The sequence below is a fragment of the Mytilus californianus genome, unplaced genomic scaffold (assembly GCF_021869535.1).
Source record: "Mytilus californianus isolate M0D057914Y unplaced genomic scaffold, xbMytCali1.0.p SCAF_13, whole genome shotgun sequence".
NCBI classification, from domain to species: domain Eukaryota; kingdom Metazoa; phylum Mollusca; class Bivalvia; order Mytilida; family Mytilidae; genus Mytilus; species Mytilus californianus.
Genome location: NW_026262615.1, coordinates 44,663,867 through 44,688,315, shown reverse-complemented (window position 1 = coordinate 44,688,315; position 24,449 = coordinate 44,663,867). Strand labels below are relative to the sequence as shown.

Below are 24,449 nucleotides of genomic sequence, written 5' to 3'. Positions count from 1 at the left end.
TTGCTCATTTACAGATTTTTTTAGTACTAAAGAATTAGGAACAGCTAGTTCCGCGGTGTTTTACACTATTGAACTGTTCTTATGCCGACCCAACCCAATACAAATGTATATGCAGCCGAAATCACTGTTCCAAAACATAATCAAAATGTCAGTATTTTTCTCATTGTGTGTGTGTCTTTTATCTATAATGTTTGTACCACACGAACTGCAGATAACCGTAGGAGATCTATCATACTTCTTTTAGATGGAACATGTCTTCAGAATGAATGAAGATGAAACATTATTGGGGGGGGGGGATGAGGGGCAGTTTAAAGATTAAAAAGTGAAACTTTTTTGTTTTGTTTACTTTGCAATATAAATTTATGTACATCTCTCTTCAATTAATCTTCCTCTGATCATATTCTTGAGGGAATGAGAAGCAATTATTCTTATACTCAATAACCCTTGCATTTTTGATTTGTCATACACTGATTTCAAAGTACATCACACGGACTTAAACTGTAGGAGATGTGTTGTACGCCAATAAGACAGCAATCAAGAGGGAAACATATAGTGTTCAACAATAGACACGTGTTTAAACAATATGTAAAGTTCTAAATCGTTTATGTCGGTTTAAACCACAATTCTCCAAATACTGTAACAATTAAGGAGAAAGCATGAAAATCACAAAAAAATATAATTTAAAAGTTACCAACCTTTTATTACTTAAATGTTCCCCCTTTCTTCACCCTACAAGCAAACTTTCACAGGAGCCGTGGATTGAATATCGCCCGAATATTTCCAAAACGGTCATGATTATTGATGGCTTCATGTGCGTTAAAACAGTTATTGAACAATCAAATCGGTATATATAATTTTATCTGCACGGTCAGGATGACCCTTTTACCCGAACTTCTACGTTTTTTTGGTCAAGTAGGGTCACCCGAGCCGTGCTGATTAAATGACCCTCTTGCTTGGTCAATAACTATAACATAAAAATACTGCCTTGATTCAAACAACTGTATAATTAAATAAATCAAATAAAAATGGGCGGAAGATATCAAAGAGACGTTTAAAATTTAAAGGTCAAAGAGAATCCGGCAGTCAAAACACTCGGGTGCTTCGGAAGGCTAAGCATGATTATCAAACTCCACACGTGGCAACCTTCGTGTTGTTCATAGTCAGTACAAAGACTGTGATAAGTCCCATTCGCTGAAGTCAAAATCCAGGAAAAGAGGATGGCATTGTAGTTACGACAATTCAAATATGTACATGTAATAAAGTGATTTCTGTTGACGTTTCGATTTGATAAGTATGCTTATCATGCCTATCGTGTTTAATTAAGATACTGTTCGACAAAACACTTTACGGACTAAATACTTGTTAGTTGCTGTCTCTTCTGATCTAAGGCGATCAAGCAAAGCACAATCTAAGTAAAGCATAGGGTATTTTAACATAAAAAATAAGGATTTTTTTTGTTCGGCTGTCGATACATTCAGCAAACAATCGTTATAAAAAGGTTTCTTGTGAAGTTTTTGGCAAATATCCATCTCGCGCAAATTTCATCAGTTTTATTGCCTCAAATCGTGTGAAACCAAACTCCTCTCGAAGAATGTTTTCATCCAGTTCTTTGATAAGAGATCCATCAATGAGAGCATCGGAAAGACTTTCTTCGTGTTTTCCCAAGTTCAAAACATGTAAATACTGTCCTAATTCTTGAACTGACAAATTCTCCACATCAGGAGGGCAAGATATTGTATTTACGATATTTATCTTCCGCGAAGTCTTATCCAGTTTCTTCCTTATTTCGTAGTCACAATTTGTGCTTTCTGACGTTGGTGTGTTTTGATACTCCTGGTTTTCAAATGCTAAGTCAGTTATAGTATTTGTTGCCAGAGTTTGTAAGTCACCAGAATCTGATTTAGCGATAACGGTACTAAGTTTATATAAATTTTCATATGGAAGGTTTGAGATTTCAGTAATGTCACCCTCCTCTGAAGACACTTTTGATGACAATTTTGTTGTGTTTGTAATACTTAGTTTATTTAAATTTTCATATGAAAGATTTGGGATTTCAGTATTGTCACAGTCCTCTGAAGACACTATTGTTCTGTTTGGAATACTTATTTTATTTAAATTTTCATATGGAAGATTTGTAGTTTCAGTAATGTCACTGTCCTCTGAATACACCTTTGTTCTGTTAGATATATTAAGCTGTTCGGACTTCACTCTATCAGCTGGGATTTCCTCATAGAAATGTTCATCTTGGATGGAAGACTTTGTTGATACATAAGTTGGGTCTTTTCTCCTATTAGTTGTCAAATAAGATTTATTGGTCTCAATAAAATCATATTCCATTGGAGCTGTAGCTGATGTAGGGAACGTCAGAAAATCTAAACAAAAAGGATAATATTTTAATCAAAACATGATATTTTAAACCAGATAGAAATAAATTGCTTACGAGCAGATTGTTAATAATTGAAATAATAGTCTAAAATTTCATTTAAATTGACAAATGTTTTTTCTTCATGTTTTTCTTTAGAAAACAGTAGTAACAATGAATCTATTTAATTCACTAACGAATCCTGATGAAGTTATATTTTATCTCAGGAAAACATTTTAATTTGCTTTGTTTATATACTATGCGTCGATAGAGCAAATTCAATGAATCGCACTCAATTGGTAGTCAATATTTCGGCATCGGCACCTCTTTCTTGTGTTCATTTTCAAGGGATTCTCTACGGACTAAACTTATACAAATAGGACGCTGACTGTCAATTATTGTACAGTGACCCAATAACGTAAGTGTAAGATACTACTTATACCTACAAGACCGTTAATTTTACAAATATTAAAGTTTAGATTATTTAATTTAAACGTCATTAAGTGTATCTCTGTTCCCAAAAAGTTCAGAAAATCAAATATTTATTAATAATGAATAACTTATGCCAGGAATTTGTGTAATGATTACAGCGGTTCCGGTTCATCGGATATAATATAGGAAACTTGGTATATTTTGTATAAACAATTAATAATTTTGATTTCTCGTTAATTTTAAAATTATAAAAAATGCAGGTGCTAGTAGTTTCGTGTTTGCGAGCTCGTATTGAATACGGGAGGTCATTAGTTCGTTCCTCTGCTGCATGTGTGAATCCAAATAACTTACGATTGATATTGCCTGCTTCTCTGCCAAGCATTAATAGACTGATTGGTTTAGAATCTGAATAATGTAGATGAGTTGGATGTTTACTGTGACTTGAAAATTCTATTTCCTTCACAGTATTTTTCAACATTTACTTAATTAAAAGCTTACCATTTCCACCCATTTGGCCGTCAAACTTTATATAATTGTCTGCTGTATACGTCATGGAATGTAAAATGGACGCCCAGTAGTCTTGGTTACCATTTTCTAACCCTGTTATGACAGACAACGTCAAACAGGTCATGTGATAGGGTATGGAAACAACGTTTCGATATAACTGTCCTGAAAAATAATTAACCCTAGTATGCATATAAAATAGATAGGTATGTTGTATGTTGTGTTATTATACTTCATGTCAAAATGCCAGATTTTGATTGGTTGATACGAGGGAGACAATTTACTCTATCGTATGGTAAATATTATATTACCCTTCACGGAGACGCTTGATCAAGTGTGCGCTTTATTAAATGCAGATGGTTGTTATTTACAAGACGTCATAGTTTATTACTTTAAATTTGAAATTTAATAGACAGTAATAACAGAACATTCAATATAATAAATTAAATAACACATTTCTTGGGCGGGTGATAGAGCAGATTGTTACCCTTCGAAAAGACATTGTCAACCTTGGCTTCGCCTCAATTGGCAAAGTTTTCTCGGGGTAACAATCTGCTCTATCACCCTCTCAGCTATGTGTTATTTATATACTATTACACCTCTATCGTGTTAAGGGATTTGTGGGCTTCCGAAAACATGGTTAACACCGACAATCGGTATGTGAGCATGTAATTGATTATTTAGTGGTGGTCATTCGTTGTTGTTTATATATCTTTAAAAAGTCATAAAGTAAATTTCAGATTTTTATTGGGTTGGTACGTTTTGTTAATATATGAATTATATTATGATTTGAAAAAATGAAACTTAGGCCAGCATACCATCTTCTTTTCGTCTTGAATATGCACTAAACATTTGAAACAGGACGTTAAGCAAGCATCACATCAATCAATTTATTTTCAGTAAATATAAAGGACAAACATGCAAAATGATTAATAATTGTTGTTTTGTTATAGATGTGACGACAGCTTGATTTATGTAAACGAGAGGCAAAATATACCAAAGGGACATTCAAACTCATAAGTCGAAAATAAACTGACAACACAGTGGCTAAAAAAGAAAAATACAAACAACAATTCACAAAACACAACTTAGAAAACTAAGGATTGAGCAACACAAACCCCACCAAAAACTGTGATGATCTTCCCGCCCTTCATCCTAGACTACCCACTTCGCAGTATACCTTTAAAATTGTTAATTTGAAGCCGCGCAGACCCGCCTCAATGGTCTCGTGTTAGCGTTGTCGCCTCGGTGCGGAAGGTCGTGGATTCGATCTCTGCCGGTTCAAACCAATGACTTGGAAGTTGGTATTTACTTCTTCTCCGCTCTGGTCGGCTCGACGTCAGAATAATCTGTCCGGCTACAGTCACATGTCTTCCTGCAGAATGCTACTTTTTGAAATAGCACGTTAAATAATCCGGCTCAGCATGTCGGTCTAGTACAAAGCAGGGTCTATTTTCATATCAAATTGTCATGTGCTCGTCCTGATATGCATATACTTTGCTATTAGACGCTAAACAGTCTTCCATCATCATATTGCCGTTCTGAATTTGATTAAATAATTAGGTATTGGACACTCATGAAACAACAAATAATCAATTAACCCTATATTGATATTCATTTCTTTTATATTTGTCATGTTGTATTTCAAGAAACCTGTTCGCCAGCACATTCCTTCTTGACAATTTTTACTATTTTTTTTTTTTTAGTTTTAATTAACAAACCTTTATTTACTGGGTTTCCATACATGTATTTCAAATCGCTTTCTTGTATCAATTTAAGTCTTATGTCTCCGATTAAACGTGCTTTACGACCTTTTAATGTTATTTCCGGTTCCTCTGCGGTGTCACACTTGACCTCGACTGGTAGTTTATGTTTAGCAATAACTTCATGTAGCAATGCTGAACATTTCACTGAAATAAATATAAACATTATTAGAACAACCTCAGTGGTCGGCTGGTAGCGTGATCACCTGGTAGCGTGGTCGCCTGGTTGCGTGGATATTGGTTACACCTAGCTGGCATTGCAAAACCAAAGACTTTGACAGTTGACACTTCATCGCTACGCTTGCAACATTTAGGAGAAACAACGAAAACTGGTTGGATCGGAGCAATATTATTTATGATTGTATAAATATTATTTTGTATGTGTACGGAAAAAAATGAGATACTTTTTTGCAGACTCTTTAACAATAAGGTAAAAAATAAATGGAGAACGTGTCCATGGGACACAGATGATGACCCCGTTGCACATAACGTTATCAAAATACATAACTAGAGAACTGTAAAATTGAAGCCACCCAAATTAGAACTTGATCTGTGTTTTATGGTACATTTGCAATAAGCATTGTGTATACGTAGTTTCATAACATTATGTTGAGGCAAACTCATTTAAAAGTTAGAGAACGGATACTAATTTTTGGACGTAATAATGTATACGTACGAACGGACGGACGGACAAAGGTATCACTTAATGCTCCCTTCTCCTAGCGGCGGGGGCATAAAAAACGCAAGTTAAAAATCAAACTCAGCGTTTGGATATAGTTTAAAGCAAGTTCTTCTCCATATTATACTTGCCGCTTGACGTCCACCCATCCCTCCATCTATTGTAAATGTACATTTTTTGTTTTTTTTTTTATCTTGGGTGAGGATCAACATTTTGGTACTTAATGATGCTTGCTCTTCTTTTTTCAAATAACAAGTTTTTTTAAAAGACTGCTATAAAATGCATAGTGGTTAAATAATGGAGTTTAAAGGTTGGAAATAATGAAAGGACCGTGTCCTTGTTTTTGAGATATATAAGCAATTGGGAATTTGGCGGGAAATGATTCTCTCTAGATTTTTCATGTATTTAACATTGACACCTTTCTTCTTCAAAAAACTTTGATAAAAACAAGGAATTTATAATATTTTCAAAAATGTTTTTTTAAACTATATGTAATAAAACTATGAAAAGAAAATTAGGGGTTAGTCGGCAAAACTTTTAATGACACTACATGGATAAAACAAGAGGATTACGAATAGGCTGACAAAAATTCAAAAACATCCTTAATTTCTACATTTATATTTTGATTTCTGTTGAATTTCTATAATCATTCAAATCTCATGAGGTAAAAGAAAAAGATATTATATTCACATCATTACTAGTGCCGAATTCAAACTTGACCGGTGTATAGAAAAAACAGTATCCTAAATACAAGTACTGCTCTTGGTTCTCAAAAGAGGCCGTGCTGATAGGGCTTCCTTTTGTGTGTTTGGGATGCATAAAACACAGCAGTATCCCTTTGAGGATTCGCTTACTTACTGCAAGGGGAAAATGTATGCCTTTTCCAAACATACCCCGTTTTGTTTTAAGTGACAGTACAAATTTCCCTCCAATCATAGTGGTCAATCAACTTTGTAGAATCTATCTTACGGCTATATATGTGTATGTGTACGGGTCCGAAATAAGGATGAAATATTCGCCACTATACGTTTAGAAAGCAACAAACCTGCATGCAGTTAATACAATATTTCGAAAGTCTGATTTACATGTACACAGTTTACAATTGAAACCATGTTTTCACAAAAAGAACAAACTGGTTTGATTGCCAGTCATAATTACTAATCTATTTTATATGAAATTGTTTAATTTGTATTTTTTTCCACGCTTTCACGGGCATTTTGTTTTGTAGGTTGTTACGATTGTAGTAGATTATCAGAAAAATATTTGTCATGAACATGCATACAATATTTGCCTTTGGACGTTAAGCATGTCACAACCAATCAATCAATGTTGTCTGCTCTTTGGTCGGGTTATTGTCTCTTTGACATATTCCCCATTTCCATTCTCAATTTCAATCAGACAAAAATACATTAAATAAATATAAAAAAAAACAAAGTAAATTGATTATGGTTTTTTCCTTTAACTTTTCCGTACTGAGATTAAGAGTAGAATAATATCTACCGATCTAATAAAACCATGGATTTAAAAAAGGAATAATAATACTATTTAAACATGTTAAACGGTATTCAAGGGTCAATCACGACACCCATTCGACACATAGAACGTATATATTTAACAACATACCGTAATATATACAAAAGATAAACGTTTGCATTACCTGGATTATTTCTTTTGATAAGATAGACTGGTATGTTACAATCTTGAGGGATACTGACTGAAATATCTCCATATCCAAAACATCTGTTGGAATCTTTTTTAACTATTGCTAAAATTCTGGTTTGTTTGTATACACCATGAATTCTAAGTACCTGTATGAGAACAAACAAAAAATGAATTCATAACTTGATGTCGGTTGACTTCGAAGGTTATACATTTTATCTTTAGAGAAGGCACGTGTTCTGGTGATTTACAAACCCTAGCAACAAGTAAAACACAATATAAGAACGTATTCAGAAGAAATGGGCATGTTTACACTAGTAATTTTTTGGGGCCCTTTATAGCTTGCTGTTCGGTGTGAGCCAATGCTCCGTGTTGAAGGCCGTACCTTGACCTATAATGATTTACTTTTAAATTGTAACTTGGATGGAGAGTTGTCTCATTGGCACTCATACCACATCTTCCTATATCTATGACTTGTATCCAAGTTTAACGTCTTTTCGAACTTATTTCACTAGTTGCGGCAATTTAGTCCAATCAAGGTACAACAATCGGTGTACATGTACTTTGAATGACAATAAATTCACACCATAACAATTATTCCAATATGTCCAATACGACACTACCTCGTTGGTCTAGTGTAACTTGCTCTCCTATGTTGCTAATGATTAACAATGTGTATTTTTGCTGTCTCCGCTAAGAATGTTACATTAAGGAGTAAAACATGTACATTTTGTAGTAAGTACTGGGTGGCTTGCAGTAAGATTAATAACTCCTGGTGTGAGGACGTTTTCATGCGTACTATTTCTTTATGTAAAAGACATTCTGGGCGTGTAAGGATTGTACATAGCAGGGTTCATATTCACATTTAACATGACGTTATAGCGTATAGTGTTTGTCACTGAATGAAGAGTATATAATAGCAGAAACCAAGCAATCCAATTGAACAATGAGACAGTTTCTTACGTCTACACCTCCATGTTTTATTTTAATTTATTATTTTGTTTTTGTTTTGTTTTTTTTTGTTTTTTTTTATTGTTTTTTTTTGTTTTTTTGTTATTGTATACATATTTTTCTGTCTCGGAACATGTAATAAAACAATTACTGTCTTTTGTTTCGGTAAATATGTGGTTAAATATGACTTTTTGATAAAACAGTATCTGCATGAAGGGCATAAGTCGGTTTTGTTTAAGGCAGTTTCTAAATTTATTTTTTTTTTATAAATATCACCGAATAGATAAGCTAGGAATTTTTATTAGTTATCTCAATCGCCTTTCCTCGAATGAATGCGGCGAGGAGTAAAAAATAATAACGCGGTCATTTCAACATAGATCTTTTCAACTGGAATGCACTTTGCTCAATGTTGAAGACCGTACGATGACCTGTAGTTGTTCATATCACTGTCCTTTGGTTTATTGGTGAATTGTTGTCTCGCGGGAAATCACATCACATCTCTATATATTCATATTGTATAATTTCGTATAATTTGAATCCTAACATCTCCCATACTTAATAATTTTTGAAAGCTATAATGTATATATTCAAGACGACACTTTTAAAATGAAACGAGTTCATGTATGTACAAATATCTTTTTACAAGACACAGCGCAAATAAAATCTATTGTAATTTGTCCTCGATGATTGATTTTGAAGCAGACACATGGTCTCCCATGTATTTTTCCAATACTGCTGTTAAACTCGTGCAACGAGGGTCGTCGTACATTTGGCATTGTCAGGTGTATAAAAATGCATATACATTAAGTCAGAATTGGGACGTTTAATCGGTGCTTTATGTAGGGAGAGTGCTAATTGTAAAGAGAGTGCTTTATGTAGGGAGAGTGATAATTGTAAAGAGAGTGCTTTTTGTAGGAAGAGTGCTAATTGTAAGGAGAGTGCTTTATGTAGGAAGAGTGCTAATTGTAAGGAGAGTGATTTATGTTGGAAGAGTGCTAATTGTAAGGAGAGTGCTTTATGTAGGGAGAGTGCTAATTGTAAGGAGAGTGCTTTATGTAGGGAGAGTGCTTATTGTAAGGAGAGTCCTAATTGTAAGGAGAGTGCTCATTGTAAGTAGAGTATTCATTGTAAGGAGAGTGCTTATTGTAAGGAGAGTGCTTATTGTAAGGAGAGTGCTTTATATAGGGAGAGTGCTTATTGTAAGGATAGTGCTCTCTGGAAGTTAAGATAATTTTGCAAACGTTCTTTAAGGGGTCAATATATGTCGGCTTTTTATTTGATTGAATCATTTATTGATTAATTAATTACAGCTTATGATCTTGGAACACCCAACTTTTAGATTTATTGCAAATCTTTTCTCGTCCTGAATATACATGAAATATTTGACACTGAATGTGAGACAATAAAAACAATCGTACCGACACCATAAACAGCACATCTAAGTTGTTTACTTTTGTATATTTTATAATGATTAAATAAATGAAAGTTCTTCCTCTAAATATATATGTTTGGCGGCATTCTTTTCGTGATATGGATGCTTAACTTTTGAAATCTTCCTTGTATACAGTAAGTACGGTATTTTTCTTCTGACTACATGTAAACAGATAAGGAGAAAGAGAGATAAGATACTTGACATGTAACTTGTAAGCTCGGTTACGTCTGGGATATAAATGAAATATTTGTCACTGAACGTAAAACATACCAAAATCAAGCAATCGGTCTAAGTCCAATCTTAGTTTCACGTTCTTCTAGTAAACCATGTAAACATCGAAATATTTGTTTCTAATTTTGTGAAAAAGATTTTCAATCCCTTGATTATCTTTGTATATATAACAATTAGAAGATGATGTATAATTGCCAATGAGACAACTCTCCACCAGGTACCAAATAACATAGAAATTAACAACTATAGGTCAACGTACGGCCTTCAACAATGTGCAAAACCCACTCCAAACAGACAGCTATAAAAGTTTCCGAAATGACGAAAGGATATGTAGACAGCTCTTTAACAAGCCTAAAACCCTAACTGTAAAATATAAGGGCATACACTACAGGCACGAGGACGCATTCTACTGCATCCACAGAGCACGAGTAACAAATCCCTGTGTTGTTTCGTTTCATTAGAACTCTTTATTTGTAAACATAAATGGAGAGAGATTGCGCGCGAATAAATACCTGTCCTGTATCTAAGGTGTCGTTTCCAGTTTCTCCTTGGTAACCATGTTTAACCATGACCAACTGTGGCATTTCATTCTGATATCTGTCGATAAAACTTCCAACAGAATATTCATGACATGTTGTTTCATAAAACATTTTTATAACTTCCGGGTTTATGATCATAAGTCGTTTCACATATTAGATTGTCCTTAAAATAGCTTACCTACATAATATATATATGATTACGTAACGAACAATATATCTATCTTTTAAAATCTTAGGTATTTAAACTATTTATATTGATTCCACAAGGACATATATCATAATTTTCAATTGTGATCAATAATGGGATATGGGAAAATTGTCTACGATACAAAAACCAATTTAAACGAGATTTTGATATATATTTATATCTGTAGTACATTTAGACGATTTTTTTTTCAAAATGTTTGGGGGTCGTGTCCGCAGCCAGGATGTCCCTGGAGGATATTTTCGGTCACGACGCTCTGACTTTGACAATCGAACTTAAATCTGAATCTCGAGTTGTTTAATTGTCTGTAATAAAAAAAAATCATAAGGGGTAGGTCCAACCCACCACCCTTTTCCCCCTTTTCCCAATTGGACACGGGTATTTGTGGTTTTTGTGGGGTTTTTTTAGTTGTCTAATTGGTATATACGCTCAACCCATCATCTCCATTATATATATATATATGTGTGTGTGTGTGTTACTAAACTTTGAACATACGCAAGGGAAAGACGTGGATGAAAGCAACTATGATAGGTAACCGTAAGGCCTTAGACAATGTGTGAACAAATATTAAGACAATGAAAATGTATTCCAGCAGGGGACACAAAAAAACAAACAACTTCGGCCTTTGTTCAGAATTTATTACGTCCCTATAACATTTCAAATCTTAGACAACAGTACGAATTAATGAGACCTCTGTTCACTTTGTGATTAAATATTACTTTTAGATATTTTCTATTTTGTCATACAGTAAAAACTTTGTTTTAACATGATTCATTTTTAGACAAATCTTTAATATAGTCTGTTTAATTTATTCCCAACTTAGATGAATTTGTATGATTGAGAGCTTGACATATTGTAAAGACACATATCTATAAGATTACACGAATAAAATGAACTAAGGTCAAGTATATGTACAAAAAAGGTAAAACAACAAAAATACCGAAATCCAAGAAAAATTCAAAACGGAAAGTCCTTCATCAAATGGCAAAATCAAAAGCTCAAACACATCACACGAATGGAAAACAACTGTCATATTCCTGACTTTGTACAGGCATATCCTTATTTAGAAACCAAAGTTTCAATAGATATTTAATGAAGATCCGATCCGGTAAATTTGTGGGACTGGAACCCCATACCTCATCCGGCTTTCAATTGAATTATTTAAATCATTATAAATTAAATGTATTTATGTTTGCAATAATAGTTGTTGATTCGAATGATTATTCATATTAAATATATTTATAGTCTGTTCCGGATATGATTCAGTTTGAGAATCGAATTCGAGTTGTCTCTCATACATAATAATTTGAAATCATAAGGAAATAATCGTTACGTCTAAAACTGAGTAATTATGTTGCTACTTTGTTCGAAAGTGTTTTCGAAACTAGTCGAGCAATAAGTTACACGAATTCATTCATGGTATTTGTTTTTGTTTGTATTGACCAGTCTCTCGTTTTTTTGGATAGTGTTTTGGAGAGTTTTGTTTTCGTCATTTTCCTGCTGTTTGCCATTTGTGTCGTGTGCTTTTATTAGACTGTTTGTTTTGTTTTCGACTGCTCTCTTGGTATCAACACTCTTTTCAAAATTGAGAGTTATTTATCATGATGTAGAAATTTAATTAATCTCATGTTATTATCACTTCTTTGCAAAATACATTCATAAAATTGTCCATAAACTAAAAGTATTGCAACCCTTTGCTTATAAACGACACACAATATGCATTAAGCTTTTTGGTCTCCTTTTGTTGTTAATAAAAAAAAAATTGCTTATGTGACCGCAGCCCAACAATGCATAATTCATTAAACATTTACATGCCATGATACAGAGTATCTGCCATAAACAATAGACAAGTTTTTGAAAGATTCACCATCAACGAAAAATGTATATTTCTAAAATATAAATCATTAAAATATGAATAAAAAAAAAAACAATTTACCAAATTTTGTATAGATACATGAGGGTCTGGAAAGGGGGTCCTTCATCTCTGTATTCTTTAATTCTTTAGGCCAGTTTTCATTATTCTTCATATTCTAGCAACTCATTATTCTCTATCCTTATTGTTTTGGTCCATTTTTCTGTATTCTTTAAATTTTTTGCCCATTATTCTCTATTCTGTATACCCCCATCCACACCCTCATACATGTACACTGTATATTAAATCGGCAAAATTCGGCAGATTCCGCTGCCCTATAGATCTGTCGAGGTGTGCCGAATGACAGTATATTTGTTTGGTTTTAGTTTGGGTATATTCTGTCCTAGACTGGTACCTGTGTGACAATTCAGAAATGTATGCTCCGAAGGCATACTCTGAATGTTTTAAGGAGGGAACCAACCTAATTTTTCCTTCACCTGCTTATATTCATTAATACTCGTTAGTTTATTTCAATGAAAATAGTGACTTTATACTTTTTAAACTAACTTAATTTGTTTTTTACTAAATTTTAAACTTAATTAATACCCTCTGATTTAGACTTACAGTCAAACCTAAGAAAACTGACCTTACGAGAGAGATGACCTTCGAACTGAGGTTGAGAATGCATAGGTACGTGTATTACTACAGTTGGACAAGAAGACGATGATCTGCCAAAACATGTTCTTGCGTAATATAGATAATCTTTAAACCTGGTTTGACTGAAGTAATAGTATGTCATTAAAACAAAATACTTCAAATTCAGAAATTATTGCGTACATTTCATAGATATAAGAAGATGTGGTATGAGTGCCAATGAGACAACTCTCCATCCAAGTCAAAATTTATAAAAGTAAACCATTATAGGTCAAAGTACGGTCTTCAACACGGAGCCTTGGCTCACACCGAACAGAAAGCTATAAAGGGCCCCAAAAATTACTAGTGTAAAACCATTCAAACGGAAAAAACCAACGGTCTAATCTATATAAAAATTACTTTAAACACAGGTAAATGAAAATAATGTTATTGTTAGGTATATGTGTACAGTTCAAATAGAGAAAGGAAATATTTTTACAAAATTAATAATGCATTTATTAGTGCGGGTTTTGAAGAATGGTAAAAAATACGAGATTAATTATTTCGATTTCTTTTCAGGAAAAGCTACATACATATATATATATATTATATATATAAATTCAAGAGTCTATCCTAAATTGAGGTAAATTGTATGGCTTTCAAATACCGTTTCGATTCCTAACATCACTGAAGAGACATTAATTGTCGAAATCCGGATATGGTGTACAAAAACCTTTGCACCTTTTGTTTGCGGTATACCATCTTTCCCGCAAGTTTAGTATTAAATTTATAATTAAGGTCCATTTATTACATCGGTGATCCGTTTATTTGGCAATCACCAATGGCAGTCAGCAGGGTTTAAGAACATTTGTTGTTCGACCTGTTAGTCAAATGCGTTTTGTTAAAATATACTTTTTCACTTTTTTGGTCTTTTGGAAAATGTTGTTTGTGCTGTATTTAGACCCCTCTAACAAGAAATTGTTTTGCATGCACACGTATAAAAATTGCGGTTTTTATCCAACATAATCATAGGTTTGAACGTTGTTTTCAATTTAGACTTGTTTATATTATTTCGTTTGGGCTTATATTTTATTTGCCTTCGGGTTTATATGAGCCGTTCATCCTAATTTGACTCCTCAAAATTCAAGAGTCTATCCTAAATTGAGGTAAATTGTATGGCTTTCTAAATACCGTTTCGATTCCTAACATCACTGAAGAGACATTAATTGTCGAAATCCGGATATGGTGTACAAAAACCTTTGCACCTTTTGTTTGCTGTATACCATCTTTTCCGCAAGTTTAGTATTAAATTTATAATTAAGGTCCATTTATTACATCGGTGATCCGTTTATTTGGCAATCGCCAATGGCAGTCAGTAGGGTTTAAGAACATTTGTTGTTCGACCTGTTAGTCAAATGCGTTTTGTTAAAATAAACTTTTTCACTTTTTTGGTCTTTTGGAAAATGTTGTTTGTGCTGTATTTAGACCCCTCTGACAAGAAATTTGTTTTGCATGCACACGTATAAAAATTGCGGTTTTTATCCAACATATTCATAGGTTTGAACGTTGTTTTCAATTTAGACTTGTTTATATTATTTCGTTTGGGCTTGTATTTTATTTGCCTTCGGGTTTATATGATCCGTTCATCCTATTTTGACTCTTCAAAATTCAAGAGTCTATCCTAAATTGAGGTAAATTGTACATATGGACGTTACGCACGATACTGGTGATACCTGACGTTACATTAAAATAACGTCGAAATACACTTTTTGACTGACGTTTTATCCAAGTCGCTTGTTGTTAAACGAACGTATGAATTTATGTTTGTCACGATTGTCCCCCCATTCGTTTTTATCTCTTTAAAGCATTCCCTACATGTACATGTATATATTTTCATATATTATTGGTTTCTATAACTACTGTTTCTTTATAGGGATAAATACTGATTAATAAATTTCTAGCATTTTATTTCATTAATACATTCTAAAACATTTAAATGTGTTTCTTCTGTTATTCGAATGACATTGTTTGCGGTTACTTCCGAACAAATATAGACCACTGACGCAGCAGGTACAACCGCTTTCCTGTTCACAAGACGATATTGAAAAGGCGAGTTCGTTTTGTTGTAATATAGACCACGAAACACAGGTGTTCCCGCAGGGAGTAAAGATCCCCAAGAATCCGTTGTGTCAATGCGTAACGTTTCCATGCTTTTCTCTACTTTCAGCATGTAGTACTCCTCCTCATCGTCGTCAGTATATAATGCAACTAATTGACCAACCGAAACTAATTCTTGCAAAGACACTTGTTCATTTTCTTCATTTTCTTGTGCATCCGCTCTGTATTCTCGCTTCATTTCCCATTCAGTATAACCACCAGTTTTTATCGAATTAGAACACTGGTCATACGTGTGATGACAACAGTTTACACAGAAACAAGACAATTCACTGATATTTATCAATCCTTTAGCAGAATCACGACTAGCTCTTACTTGGTGAAGAGATCGAATGCTAGGCACCGGCTTAAAAGACAATCTGTTGTCACGGTGAATCGTTTCCGCATATCGGAATATTCTTCTCTTACAATGTGACCTCGTTTGTGTTAGAAATGAATTCGCGTATTCATAGAGATCTTTTGCTGCCTGAGTCTGTCCGCGTAAAATGGCACAGTCGGCTTGTCTCTTAATAATTCCTCCAGCAGCGTCTTGTGGTCCTGAAATGCACAGATAAGTTTTTTATGTCAACTGCATGACATTGGACCTTACCATTTTACCGCGTTCAAGGTTTATGATTTTTATAATAGTAACAATACCGAAAGTCACGAGAAATATAAGAGATACATTGAATACCCTACAGCGACTGCCAAGATGAAGAACAGAAATAAAAGCCCTGTTCCTTGATACAACGTATTTATTTTTGTGTCAGGTGTAATTTAGTCCGACGCACATGTTTTATCAAAATACATTTATTTCAAATTCGATATAATAAAAAAAACATGTAAAAAAAAAAACTTTCTAGAATAATGTTTTCAAACATTAACCCATAATGTGACGGATTGAAAGAAAACAGTTTACCGATAATGTGAATACCCGACCGCTTTTAAAAGATTTACATTTTACACAAATAACTCATAAATATTCAATCAAAAGCTAAATAATATGTATTCCATTGTACTCGAAAATGTGAGAAAAATCATTAAATCTGTGTCCAAGATATCTAGCGTAGAGACTGACAGAGGGACTGACATTCAACTGTATTTAAAGGCAATCATAGTAGTAAGTTCGAGGATAATAAACTAAATTATTATAAATACCTTTTGCATGGGAAGTTTCGAAGAAATTTCTTGTGAAATGTTGATATCCAAAGTCGTCGCTTGTTTGACTAATATCTCCGAAACAGTGTCTGCTCTTATACTGGGCTGCACACCCGTCAGTAAACTCGTGCATTGTTTCTACTGAATATGAAATCGACTGTAAATATTCCGCTATATAATTTCGGACTTGGTGAACAAAGTATTGATCATGAACTAAGTCTGGGCTTATAACGAAAAATTGTTCCGTGATAATTTCAGGAAAGTCTTCTGAACTATCAACACCATCGTATTCTAGCAATGCATGTCTATGTAGAATAGTAACATGGACCGACACTTCGGTTTTTTGAAAGTAAGCACTTTGAATCTCAGTAAGCTCGGAACACCTGTAATTTTCACTAAAGTCATGCACACAAACACATTGCTTTTCTGGGAGATTTCTAACAAGATTTTGAAATTGTTCATTTTGCCATGTAGCTCTGTGCTGATGCACTGGAAAAGTTTCAATTAGTTTTCTGAAATATGAAAACAATTCACCAACTTGACTTTCTTTTTTCACGAGCATTAGTTTCTTTATGGTTTTGTTCCCTTTAACATTAACGCTTACATTTTCAAACTTTTCCCCACTTTACAAATTCCGCAGTGTCAGATACATCAAGTTCACAAGGCAGAAAATTCAAGATTTTAACTCCACAATCGGAACAGTTTCTTTTACATGTTTTAAGGCACTGTAAATTGTGTGAACCATCAACTTTTTCGCATAATGTTGCATTAACGACATCAGATATTGAATCGTACACAGGAGTAGAATAGCATTCATTCGGTTCATTTTCTATCAAAAGTTTCTTTCGGAATTCCATACACGATTTAAAGACAGTTTTAAATTCTACATGGTACTTGCAGCAACATGTTTGTCTATCCTTAGGTCGGACGGGTCGCACAAAGTAGGGTTTGCACCTTTCGAACATTCTTTGAGCTATTTTAATAGAGGGGTTTTCTCCGATAAAGTCCAAATACACATCGGTCTGTGTTTTTTCTAGTATGTGTGTCATGTGGCTTGAATAAGTTTTCGGACCAATGCGGACCCTTTTGATATCTGCCTTGTTACCAGTCGGACGAGAAATACCAGGCTTACACCAGAACTCATAAATACGTTTCTTCGTGTCAGGTGTTATTGCATCTGATCTAGTTTTTCTATTTGTGTAAGTCCAGCTTGATTTTTCAGATTTAAGTATTCTTGTTCTAATTGCATGACCACGGCTAACTCTTCTTACCGGTAATCCCAATTTCCTAGCCAGTTTCTTTCTGCATTTATTGTCACTGATTTTTTCACCACTTACTGATGAAATAATAACATTCATAGTTTTCAAAGAGTCATCCGATCTTTTCCTCTTACAGTTGTCAATAACTGTTTTTAAATCTTCCGTCAAGGCTTTTGATGTTTTGAGTTCTTCTATTTCCTCTGGCGAAGAAATCACTTCAGAAGATTGCAGTTTTCTCACAGTCGGCGAGTTCGAATTTTGCAAGTATGCGACCATGGTTGTCACCCGCCTGTCTGGGCTCTTTGGTAGGGCCAGTTTCAGTTTCTTCAATGCCCGATGTTTTTCTGTTCTATTCTCGAAAGTATTTCGCATATTTAAATCCTCGTTTTGCCTTTGATCATTGATATTTTCTTCACGTTTTCTCTTTCTATATTTCCGTTTTCTCTCCGTTTCTTTGACCCGTCTCATTTGTTCTTTCTCTTGTTTCTCTCTATGTTGTCTTTGGCGTACTGCCTCATCTGATAAAGCATACTCGTTTTCCTTTAGATTTCTATTTCTGTAATAAGATTCAAGCCTTTGTTCTCGTCGCTTTTGAAGCTTTTCATGTTTGTACCGTTCAAGTCCTTCCTTAGAAGACATCCTTTTTTTTTCACTGAAATAATTATGAAAGTTTTATTATATAATTTATTTTAGATACGATTAGGACAGATTTACGATGACAAAAAATAAATACAAATACAAACACTTGCAGATAATCTTGAATAGTTTAATAATATCCGATTGATTTTCACAGATAATGTAATCTTCAAATTATTAGGAGGGAATTTGTTTCTCGCTTCTGAATAGACTAATTTATTTATTCAAATCAGGGGCCTTCGAAAGGCCATACAATGCATACATTAATCATTTTGACAATTATCAACAACAACAAAAACGTCTGTAACGTTACGTGTAACTTTCAAAAACGGAGTTCCATGTATGTGACATTTTATTGGACATGCGGTTTTGTTTGTAATTTGTGCAAACCTGGGCACATTGTCATGTTTCAAGGCTCAAAATGCGAAGAAAGGTTTGTACTTTTTAAAGCGGTAAATAGAATTAAGGAAATATTCAATAAAACAAATTAATTTAATCTCATTCGACGGATTAGTGCCGGAAAATGTGTGAAAACTGTACTTGTGACAAATTCTTGGACATGAGAAAAATTCCGACCTGTGTAAACCGACGTAACAACAAAGAAAAAAAATAAATGATTTAAAAGGCGAGTCTTTGTACAAAATAATGATACCAATATTGATTAACTTACCAGTATTCTGTTCATAAAAATCAAGTCCGTAAGTTCGGCTAAAATATTTCCCTGCTTGTGGGACACTTTTTAATATCTCATTCAGGGGCCCATTGCTTCGCTTCTAGTACTGGTTGTGTTCAAATTTTTTGACGTCACAATGCTATGACGTTGAACGTTGCGCTGCCCGAAAATGGTGACTTTTGGTGAAAAAATCACCAATCTTCAGCACATTTTGCCCAAATATCGGCATCTATTTGTAACGCGGGACAGGAGAAAAATGACGTTATTTTTTAAAATCGTGTTCGGTTTATTCACATACACTTGTATTAAAATGTCATTCAAGATTTAAAATAAATTCCCAAGACATTCAGCTTTATTTTGATGTAAAATTTATATGTTTTCCAGTAGCAACGACAATATAGTGACCAATTGTTGCTTATGACACGGTATTTTTTCTTGAGTGTGACCAGTTCCGTGCGTAACGTCATGGCTTTCCAAATACCGTTTCGATTCCGAACATCACTGAAGAGATATTAATTGTCGAAATCCGGATATGGTGTTCAAAAACCTTTGCACCTTTTGTTTGCTGTATACCATCTTTTCCGCAAGTTTAGTATTAAATTTATAATTAAGGTCCATTTATTACATCGGTGATCCGTTTATTTGGCAATCGCCAATGGCAGTCAGCAGGGTTTAAGAACATTTGTTGTTCGACCTGTTAGTCAAATGCGTTTTGTTAAAATAAACTTTTTCACTTTTTTGGTCTTTTGGAAAATGTTGTTTGTGCTGTATTTAGACCCCTCTGACAAGAAATTTGTTTTGCATGCACACGTATAAAAATTGCGGTTTTTATCCAACATAATCATAGGTTTGAACGTTGTTTTCAATTTAGACTTGTTTATATTATATATATATATATATATATATATATATATATATAAGATATCAGAATGCGAAACATAAACTACTAATGCGACTTGGTTCGTATCGGAATAATGCGAATTCTCATTATTCCGATACGAACCAAGTCGCATTATTCGCATTGATATAAAACTCGCAATAAATTCTAAATTTCTAGTAACTAAAAACAGGTTTCTATACAGTTAATACACCAGTTTCGAGTTTGAAATTACCAGCGAAGGAATTCATCGTTTCCAGTAAGCATTTAGCGTCTTTAAAAAAAATATATACATCATCACAGATCAAAAGTGATTAATTTTCAAAAGTCATTCGGTCAACCGACGGAATATTGAGGGCAGGTTAGGCACTGTCAAGGATCCCAAAATTGAAACTGATAATGAGGTGTTTGGTGTTTTAAATCTTACAAGCACACAACTAAATCAAAAGGGGGAAATAACAGTGATATGGTTACCTGTATCCTTTCAAAGTAGAAATAATGTATTGAATTATCTTCATTTCACTAAGTTAACCGATTATTATAAATTCAGAAATTATTCCGAGGTTTTTATTAATGCGAATAATGCGATTGGGTAGGTATCGCAATGATTAGAACTAGCATTTAGATTTCTGATACCTTCATCTGTATGCAGATTTTCAATCATTGCAATAACTAATGTCCACATTTAATCGCAATTAAATGCACGCACTACTTTCTGAATTTACAGTATTTGTTTATAGGATTTTACATAATGGATTGATAGACTACCACTTTTATTGATGAACTCAAGAATAATTATTGGGGAGGTAAAATCAGTAAACAATCCGAAGCTTCAAAAACAAAATGGACCGAAAAGATCTAGATCAGAAAAAATCCACAAAGTAACAAAATTAAAACAATGTCAAAATATATAAGCTTAAAACTTACATTATTCAAGTATTGAACAGTTTACTTTGAGACGGAATAAATACTCTGGGCAGCTGTCCACCAAAAGCGATACTGACCTAGAGGTAGAGATTAAAGTTTATGGTATATACATTAATGCAAACAAATTAAACTTCTGATTCGAAAAGAACGTCCTTGTAGGTCAATACCTTTTATTGGTTGATTGGTTGATTGATTGCGTTAAACGTTACATTAAGCACTTATATCTAGGCGGCTTTTTGTAATTGCTAGCTGAAGCTGGAATACCCAGAGAAAACAACCGACCTTCACCAGGTTTGGAGTCGAACGCACCTGCCGAGAGCGGGATTCGGACTCACAACCTCAGTGTTGACAGGCTAGAGATAATGATCAAATAAAACGTAACAAGTCCCTTAGTTAATGTTTGAAGAGGGAAAATCCTTTTAAAGGTTGCTCGCAAAAATTTTGATAAACTGTCAACATTTAAAATTACAAATGTACATTATAAGGGAGCTACCATTTGATTTCTAGGGGGGGGGGGGGGGGGGGGGGATGGGGTGAAATTAGAAAAAAAAAGAAGGACAGATGTTTTGAGTAAAAAAAGAAGGCAGGATGAGCAACTTGGCAAATAAAAAGGCAGGATGACAATTTATGTAAAAATAGTCAGGATAAACTAATAAAAAAAAAAAGGCAGATCCGAATAGAGTGAAAAATAAAAAGCAGGACAGAGATTACAACTTAAACAAAATGCAGGACAATTTTTTTCATCCTACCCCCCCCCCCCCCCCCTAAAAATCAAATGGTAGCTCCCTAATTCTATTCAGACAGTTATATACGGATACAATTATTCCTCTTTACAATTAAGAGAGTCTGGGTGGGGTTTACAGAATACAGAATCATTGGTAAAAAAGTGCAGAATATTTGGCTAACCAAATTTAGAATACAGTGGGGTGCTGAAATAAAAAAAAATATAGAGAAAAATGGTCAAAATTAATAAAGAATATAGCAAAAATGATATTAAAAAAAATAAAAAAAATAAAGAAAGGTTCCTCAGCCAGGCTTGAGTTAAAACACAAAATTAGTAAGGGTAGGGAAATACGCTAAAAAGAAGACCTTGACATTGGAATGAATACTGAAAAAAAAACTACGACTTAATTTTTAAAGATTAGCTTTGAAGTCAAGTCAAAGACTTTTCTAGACAAAACACAAAGCAATAGTTAAGTGCATCATACATTATTTAAACTGAATTATTTTTGTTTCTTAATATACAATTCATTAGAAATTGTTTAAATCCTGATGGGCTCTTTTAGAATGTTCAATGAATATTTAATCAAACGCATTTTGATCATAAAACCAAGAACGTATTATAAACAAACATCTCTCTAGGGAGATTGTACATGATATGTTTATGTTTCGTAGTGAAGATTTTCGCGACGTAAATTAGTAGAGGGTAATGGAATATGGGACTTTCGAACTATAAACTGCGAAATAGACTAGTAATAACGGAGAATCCAGACGCCTACCATATTACCAACTGGCTTATATCTCGAAAACAAGCACACTGACCCTCCTTTTTTTTCTTTTTTTTTTCTAGTTCCTTATTTATTTATTTATTTATTCATATACTATCAATTTATGAAAATCTCTTAAAAGCTTGTTATTTTGAAACAGAATAGCGAACATCCTTAAATCTTTTCTAAATGTAGCATGTACAAGTACGATTATGGCTTAATAATTGAAATTTAGAATATGGTAGGTTTGATGATCTTTTGACCAAACAGGAGAGTGCCATTAATGTATAAATACTTAATGAGCTATATGTATGGAAGCGTATTAGCGCAACACAATTTTTTTTTTATAATTTTCCTCCTATCTTTGCGATATAACGCAAACCTTTGCGAAATAACGCAAACCTTTGCGTTATAACAATTTTCTCATTGGCACTCATACCACATCTTCTTATAATTTAATTTTTGATGTAACGCATCTTCTGATTGGCTGACGTTGTTTTGTTTATCAGCTCATAGACATAATTTTGTCATCAACGTTTTTTCATGATTTACTCCGGTTTAAAATGGAATTTAGAATTAAATTATAAGAAATGACTCGCTACGCGGGTTATTCAGACAGTGTGCACCACATTTTTGTTGTTATTTCTTCATAGACAGAAAAAATATTACAGTCATTCCTTAAATATCTATTATCCTGCTCATTATTAGTTAAATAGTAAAGCATTTTACTTTGCAATGAGTACAACGAAGAAAATTTTTTTTATATGCAGCCTCCTCCATTAATAACTGCTGCTTCCTTTGAATCTTAAATAAGAAATAAGATAAAAACAAATGTTTGCGTTATATCGCAAAGGTATGCGTTATAACGCAAATGTTTGCGTTATTTGCGTTATAACGCAAATGTTTGCGTTATTTCGCAAAAGGTTTGGGTTATAACGCAAAGGTCTGCGTTATATCGCAAATGTTTGCGTTATAACACAAAAGGTTTGCGTTATGTCGCAAAGGTTTGCGTTATATCGCAAATGTTTGCGTTATAACGCAAAAGGTTTGCGTTATATCGCAAAGGTTTGCGTTATTTTGCAAAGGTTTGCGTTATAACGCAAACGTAGGAAAAAATATAAAAAAAAGTTGTGTGGCGCTGATACGCTTCCGTATATATGACCAACCGAGACCTAAAAGAATAGCCAAAAGCTTATAAATTTATAAACTTTTATAAAATGTAATAAAATTTATGTTATAAATCTGTCGCTTGCGATATTTATGCATTCAATAAGTGGTTATTTTTGCGAATAAGATACTTTTTAAAAATTGTTGGGCATGTATATATAGATATTTTGAAGTTTGTAATAAGACGCCATTTTAGAATGTACAGACAACAACGACAACACGTTATCTATTCTTAGTAGATAGTTCTTAAGATTGGTGCATATATTTTAATTAATTTTCATTCTTTTTTAAATTTGACCTTAAATGTGAGCTTAAATAAGTAATATAATTATGTTGATTTTTATATATTTTATGGCGGTCATCTTGGAAATAAACCCAAAATTCTGTCACCGATCTGCAGGACTATCTCGCAATTCTAATCACTTGGCGTCAGTCGTCCTTCGTTCGTTTACTTGACAAGTTGAAGCAAACTTTACCACAATCGTCAATAGGGTATCTAGTATAGACATTCTGTCCGATGGTCCCGTTTGCCGACCAAGATGACCACCTAGGCTTAAAATAGAACATTGGGTAAAATGCAACTGTTGTCTTTTATTTTGAAAACCATGATAAAAATAGAAAATCTGACTGAGGCGAAATTTCAAAATGTAAGGATCTACCAAATAACCATTTACACAAAAATGAGGGTCTGGATGGGGGGTCCTTCAATTCTGTATTCTTTTTGTTTTTTAGCTACTATTCTTTATTCTTCATATTTTAGCACTCGACTATTCTCTTTTCTTTTTTTGTTTGGCCTATTTTTCTCTCTTCTTTATTTTTTTAGCCATTTATTCTGCACTTTTTGCCCTTTATTCTCTATTTTGTAAACC

At 33.6% G+C, this 24,449-nt stretch overlaps 1 protein-coding gene and 1 pseudogene across 1 annotated transcript; both read right to left on the bottom strand.

Moving 5' to 3' along the window:
• Positions 1 to 679: 679 nt before the first annotated feature.
• On the bottom strand, positions 680 to 10,714 carry LOC127723742 (uncharacterized). The gene is made up of 5 exons (XM_052230492.1): positions 10,526 to 10,714; positions 7,398 to 7,548; positions 5,020 to 5,208; positions 3,293 to 3,463; positions 680 to 2,372 (listed from the first exon to the last, which is right to left on the bottom strand). Exons 1-5 carry the CDS (start codon positions 10,688 to 10,690, stop codon positions 1,489 to 1,491), a joined length of 1,560 nt encoding a protein of 519 aa, XP_052086452.1. The 5' UTR covers positions 10,691 to 10,714; the 3' UTR covers positions 680 to 1,488.
• A 4,478-nt stretch (positions 10,715 to 15,192) lies between these two features.
• Positions 15,193 to 18,460, bottom strand: LOC127723740 (uncharacterized; annotated as a pseudogene).
• Positions 18,461 to 24,449: the final 5,989 nt, after the last annotated feature.

Coding starts and splice junctions, on each gene's coding strand:
- LOC127723742 (XM_052230492.1), bottom strand. CDS start 10,690: ATGATCATAAACCCGGAAGTTATAAAAATGTTTTATGAAACAACATGT. Junction 5,209..7,397: donor TATCAAAAGAAATAATCCAG/GTAATGCAAACG, acceptor TATTTATTTCAG/TGAAATGTTCAGCATTGCTA. Junction 3,464..5,019: donor TGGAAACCCAGTAAATAAAG/GTTTGTTAATTA, acceptor ATTATTTTTCAG/GACAGTTATATCGAAACGTT.